Raw genomic sequence first — 6,612 nt, forward strand, 5'->3', positions numbered from 1 at the left:
TCATCCCTGTGTCTGTGTGCTCACTTTACAGAACTTAGACCAGATGTGTAGTAGAACTCTCACAGTCTAGATTTGTCCAACTAATCTCTCATGATTAAATTCAGATGAAAACCTGTTGGTAAGAACATTACTTAGATGACAATGTGTCCTTTACACCGCATCACATCGGGGGCACATAACGGCAGTCTGTACCAATACTGATGACACCAGCTGGATTACTTGGTTAAGGAGGTGTACTGCAGATTTTTTCTCTGCAAAAGCACCTTTCCCCTTTGCAATTCATAAATCATCTGTGGAATATACTTTGAAATCGTGTGGGTATCTTGTTCATCAACATCCTTTTGCCTTGGGGTTTCAGCACTCGCTGATGAGCCCTCCATAATCAATTACTCACTGGTAGTTGTAAATTGGTAATTTTCTAGTTCTCTTATTCTTTCAATATTTGCTGCCATTATTCTGTAAAGAAGAGTCTTTTCTCCTCATTCCCTCAACTATGCTTTCAGCGTTTTTTTTTGTTTTTTGGCTGTGCTGCATCACAGTGCTCAGGCTTCTCCAGTTGCAGTAAACGGGCTCTAGAGCACATGAGCTTAGTAGTTGCCGCACACGTGCTTAACTACCCATGCCTGGTATGTGTGATCTTAGTTCCCCAACCAGGGATCAAACCCACGTCCCCTGCTTTGGAAGGCAGATTCTTAACCACTGGACCACCACAGAAGTCCCTTCTCCCAAGGTCTTTAAGTTAATATCAACAAACGGTCTACAAAAATGGTTTCTGAGGTTTAAATTTAAGCTTCCTCCAAATAATTTAAGATGCTCATCCTTCACATGAGAAAACATTTCCTGGAAGGACTAATACGAAAACTAAGGTTTCAGATTTTTTTTCAGGGTAATGCTGAAAGTCACAAATAAATTTATTTCCCTTTGCTTCCAGAGACATATTTTGACATGAGTTTGGGCTGAAATAACTGACAAAAACAAAATTTGTACTTATATCTCACACTGAATTAAGTAGAGACAAATAGAATGGAATTTTTCTGAAGATAGTGTTGAAAAATCCAGGGTAAGAACTAAGAAGTCGATTTACAGATGTATACATGTACAAGCAACTTTAAAACATTAATTTGAAGAATTCCCCAAATATACCATTTAAGTGTATTAGAGACTCATACATGAATTTAACTGTAAAAACTTATTTGCAAGATCACAGTATTGACCTGGCTGATATATTGGAGAATGAAGCAAAAGTTGCAACAAAAAAAAAAAAAAAGAGGGGGGATTTATTACTATACTTCCCTTAGAGAGAGGTTTATTTTCTGAACTGCAGCATTAGACAGTATTTGTACCTATTAATCATTCTAAATTGTGATGTAAGAATTAAGATTTTTATGTTACCTTATGTGAAACTGATTGTATCTATCATCACCAGATGGTTTTTTAATAGCGACTGCTAACTTCTTCCATCCTTCTTGAGGATCAATAAAATCGGACAGCTTTCTAATTAGTCCAAGACTGAGGCAGCGCACGTATGTTGATGCTGTTATGGGTTTGTTCATATTTTATTCCTAAAATATGGAAAATTCTCATTAAAATTTTACAGTAGCTTTAGTGATGACATCTATAAGCTTATACATCACACTTTGCTCTAACATAGGAAATGCTGGCAACTTATTACACTGTAATAAAGGAAAACTCGAAGGTCAAGACATTGATATTTTAGTCTTTCTCCACCTCTAAATATTAATTAAAAATTACAGGATTATTTTTTTCTGACATTAATATTTTCTAAGTGAAATTTACAAAAAGGTGCAAAAAGTGTACTTTTTCATAAAAATTCATGTAAACATATTCAGGAATCAAATGTATTATGAAAAATATTTTTCAATTTAAAATATTTTTCTCAATCTGTATTTCTTTACTAGTAAATATTTATGCAACATTCTTTGGTAGAAGTAAAAAAAAAAAAGAAGTCCTGAAATAATTTGTATTGCATTCAAAGATGGTCTATTCACTACCTTTTTATGTAACATGTTCTTCCATGACTCTGCCGCAATTTTTGAGTCCATCAGACTTGCCTGATGATAATTCATTCCCTACTAAGGTGAACCCTGGGGTTTGCCACCTAACTACTCTTTAGGCAGAACCTTTATTTGCTCAGTCCCCTGTTCTTCTGCTACTCCATCCTGGAGAGCTATAGCTAGGGACAAACCTCACAACTTTTCTTGTATACCAGCACTGCTGAATATAGCTGTGGAGAACGGAGTAACTGAGCAGACTGGTGTGAATATAAATTTAGGGGACCCCTTTTCACTGGGCCTTCAACACTGCTGTTTATCCTTTCACTTGCCTTTGCTCATCTCCCTGAGTGACTATTTCACAACTTTAGCTTTCCCCATAATTTATCTGATTTCTACCTCACTCATTCTCAGCAGGCCAGGGGCCTTTCCTTCTAATTAATCAAAACAAGTAGATTTAAATATTCTCCTATCAATTACTCTCCTGCTCCCTTACATACTTTTATTTTAAAAGGGCAATATAATTAACTTGGGAGTAAAGACTAGATTCATGTGGTATGAAATTCAGATGCTACAAAGGGTAAGAAGAAAGAAATCCTCCTGTGTCTTAGGCTCCATATTGGCAGTCTCTTCTCTGCGGCCTTCTTTGATCACATCTAGGTAGGTCCACCTACTCTCAACCTAATTATCTTTCACCACTGCACAATGTGTTTGTAATCATATATTTATTTGTTTAGCTGCTTATAATGGTCTCCGCCATTAGACTATATGCTCCATGAATTCAGAGGTAATGTTCATTTTATTCATTAATACATAACTAATTACTAGCATACCCCAGAAACTGGTATTCAGTATTACAAAGGAATGAATTTCTTGCCCATGCTAGGTGACTTATATATTTCACTTGATCTTCACAGTGACTAAGGCAGGGCTGGCATCTCTATTTCATGAAAGTAGTAAGTGAAAGTTAGTTCTTGAACCCATGTCTGACTCCAAATTCATGTCATATATCCCTGTTTCTCTAATTCAATTCATTGTTCATGTCATTCTCTTTTCTAGAAAGACCAGTCATTTCTTTTCATTCATTCATACACTTAATAAAGATATATGTCAGGCTTTGCACTAAGTGATGGGAGCTACAGAGAAGAGAAAATCTTTGTTTTCAAGCTTCTCAGTCTAATGGGGGATATAACTACTTACACTCAGTATAAATGTTACAAGAAGAGTTAGCAGTGTCAATGGGGCCCAGAGGAGAAGCATCAAGGAAGGAAGTCTAAAGAGTCTGAAGTCTGAAGACAGATTTGAGTGGGTGGGTAGTTGGAAGGAATGAGAATAAACCCCAAAGGGAATTCCAGGCAGCAGGATTAGCATGGGAAAGCGTGGGTTAGGCTAAGGCCAGGAGTTCGGTATGGCTGGACCCTAGGATACATCATTAAGCAGTAAAATATGAAGTTGGAGAGGTAGGCGGGCCAAGTCATCATGCCCTTCATATACTACAATGGGAAATTCAAGTTTCATACGAAAAGGTACAGGGGAGCCACTGCATGATTTAAGGAAAGGTGGTAAGTGATCTTATTTGGTTAACTGGATTCCTCTGGATAAAACTTGAAGGGGTGCATATTAAGGAAAGAAATCAGTTTGAAAACTTTATAATAATCTATAAAGGAAAGTCTTAAGAAAGCATTCAGTCAGGGAATGGAGAAGAAACAGCTTCAAAGATTTGGGAGGGAAACCACAACATTAGAAAGATGGGAAACTGAGGAAAACAAGCTGATTCCTAACTTTTTTGGCTTGGGTAATTATGTAGATGATAGAGGAAATAATATGTCCAGTTCTGCATGCGTGCTTGCTCAGAAGTTTGCAACCCTACAGACTATACTCTGCCAGGCTCCTCTGTCCACAGGATTTTTCTGGCAAGAATACTGGAGTGGGTTGCCACATGTTCAGCTCTGGTCAAAGTTAAATGTGAAATATCTACCTCTAGCACCATCTGGGGAAGCTGGCACTAAGTAGCTAAATATACAGTCTGGAGATTAGGATAGAAGTTTTGGTAAAGAATCCTCACATATGAGCATTCTCACATATTCATATATGAATAGTTGGCTGAAGCAACAAGAAATATGGGCCTGCCTTTTAGGAATATAAAGACTGTGAGGAATGAAGAGGAAAAAAAAGAAACTTTAAAAAGAGTATTGATAAGTCATGGAAGCTAAGAAAACCAGGAGAGTAGCATAGCAGAGATTTCTAGAATGGGGTATAGATTTGGTATAAAACTCCCTGAGAGATCACATAAATACTGATGGTGTGCTCAATTTGGGAACCAAAAGGCCTCTGGGTGACTTAAGAACAGTTTTGGTGGAGCAATGAGTGCATAGTAAAAATACATTTTCCAAGAAGACTTTGGGTTCTTCCACAAGCCAACTGTGACTAGCGCCAACAACTCAATTTCTCTGGACTTCGGTTTCTTCATCTGAAAACCGGAGATGGTCGTATCTAAGAGTTTCTGTATAGATTAAAAATCAAAAGATGCCTAATTCTATCAATAATAAGTGATCAAAGAAAATGTAGTGATGATTATTGCAAGGCAGAAGTTATTCTTTTGTCACATTTATAAAAAAGAAATGTGCAGAGTTTTATTTAAGCTCAATTTCAAAACAGCAGTGAAAGGCAACCAAAGGAGAGGAAGTGGAAATAAGAGGTCTGAGAACACAGCTGTCATGTTACTAAGCATAGTATCCTTAATATGCTTATAATCTTCCCAAAATACATTATTCACTCCCATGCTTTCTGCAGTAAAGTACTGTAGATAACCATTTACCTAGATCAAAAGTGGTTGTCCGTTTTTGGACAACCCAACACCATCATTATGAACAAAAGCCTGTGATACCTTCTAGACCTAATAGGTTATACAGGGCTGCCCTTCTCAAACTGGGATGTTTGCTAATATGCCATAAATCAAACACAATATATTAATACCATCCTCAAAAATCAATTTAACTTAATGGTAAGTAATTTGAAACATTTTGGATATATTTTTTAAAAACCAAAATATTATTCATTTATGAATATTTACTGAATCTCTATTTTGTACTGGATATTGATCCAGGTCCCTGGAGATAAAGCATTAGGAAAATAAGAAAAAAAATTAACTGAATTCATGGAGTGAGTGAAGTCGCTCAGTCGTGTCCAACTCTTTGTGACCCCATGGACTGTAGGAGCCTACCATGCTCCTCTGTCCATGGGATTTTCCAGGCAAGAGTGCTTATATTCTAACAGATGAAGATGGGTAATAAGCATTTACTCTACAGTACATTGTGCTGTGTTAAGTTGCTACAGTCATGTCTGACTCTTTTGTGACCCCATGGACTGTAGCCCAACAGGCTCCTCTGTCCATGGGATATTCCAGGCAAGGATACTGGAGTGGATTGCCATTCCTTCTCCAGGGGATCTTCCCAACTCAGGGACAGAACCCGAGTCTCTTATGTCTCCTGCATTAACAGGTGGGTCCTTTACCACTAGCGCCACTGGGAAGTCTTTATATGATGCCAAATGAAAAGGGAAAAAAAAAAAAAAAACTGAGAAGGGGTTTTAATTTTCAATAGAGTACTCAGAGTAGGCCTCAATAAGGTGCCATGGGATTAAAGGTTTAAGGGAATGAGAAAGCTAGCCACTGGGATATCTGTGGTAAAAGTTTCTGGGCAAAAGGAATAGAGACTGTAAGGGTCTGGAACGGGCTCACTGAGGAACCACAAGGAGACAGACTGGAGAAGAGGGATCAGGAGAGCAGAGTAGAAGAGAGGGGTAATGGGGCCAGTCCCCTAAGGTCCTACTTCATTTTCATCTTCTGAGGGAGATGAGAAGACAGGGGAGATTTTTGAGAAGAGGACAGACACGCTCTATACTTAAAAGGACATCGGGGACTGCTGCGGGAAATTATTGTTGTTTAATCGCTGTTTAAATTATTGTTGAATAAAGTATATTAAAATGAGGGCAGAGAAGCAGGAAGAGATCAATTAAGTGAGTACATCAATAATCCAGGTGGGAGGTGCTTGTGGCTTACATCAGAGTGGTAGCAAAGAAGGTAGAATTCCTAGGATGATGGATATTTTCTGAGGTAGAAACCTCAGAAATCACACAGAATCCTGTATGCTACTATGAAGGGTGAGAAGTTGGCACAAAGGTTTCTGGCTTGAACAAGCTTCCTGACCTTTACAATAAGATGGAGAAGACTGTGAAAGGAGCATGTTTAGCCTGGAAGTTCAGGATTTCTGTTTGGACAGGGTTAAGCAAACGTCAAATGAACGTTTAGCATGCAAACAAAAGAAAAAAGAAATCTTAACTTTCTGACAGGTCTCTTCAAGGATTACCCCCAGAAAGGGAAAAGGCAAATCTGAATATTCTCTGCTCTCAGCTCTTTAGGCAGAGACGTTTTTGAGGCACTTGTTCAGTTGCTAAGTCCTGTCCCACTCTGCGACCCCAAATAGCCCACCAGACTCCTCTATCCTCCACTATCTCTAGGAATTTGCTCAAATTCATGTCCAGTGAGTCGGTGATGCTATCCAATCATCTCTTCCTCTGCCACCCCTTCTTTTGCCTTCAA

At 38.2% G+C, this 6,612-nt stretch overlaps 1 protein-coding gene across 10 annotated transcripts in view; it reads right to left on the bottom strand.

Moving 5' to 3' along the window:
• The window catches only part of IRAK4 (interleukin 1 receptor associated kinase 4), a 31,651-nt gene that overhangs the window by 24,397 nt on the left and 642 nt on the right, over positions 1-6,612 (bottom strand). For 9 of the 10 annotated variants that reach the window (XR_015164831.1, XR_015164832.1, XM_086403892.1 and 6 more), the window contains exon 2: positions 1,393-1,562. The exons of the other annotated variant lie outside the window; for it this stretch is intronic. Coding sequence is in view for 4 of the 9 variants with exons in the window: in XM_086403887.1 (XP_086260013.1) it covers positions 1,393-1,553 (161 nt within the window). In the remaining 5 variants the exon portion in view is untranslated. The remainder of the gene's footprint in view (positions 1-1,392; positions 1,563-6,612) is intronic. 10 annotated transcript variants of the gene reach the window in all.

Source organism: Bos grunniens, chromosome 5 (genome assembly GCF_055505025.1).
Source record: "Bos grunniens cultivar Pamir isolate PY7600 chromosome 5, Bosgru_T2T1.0, whole genome shotgun sequence".
Classification (NCBI taxonomy): domain Eukaryota; kingdom Metazoa; phylum Chordata; class Mammalia; order Artiodactyla; family Bovidae; genus Bos; species Bos grunniens.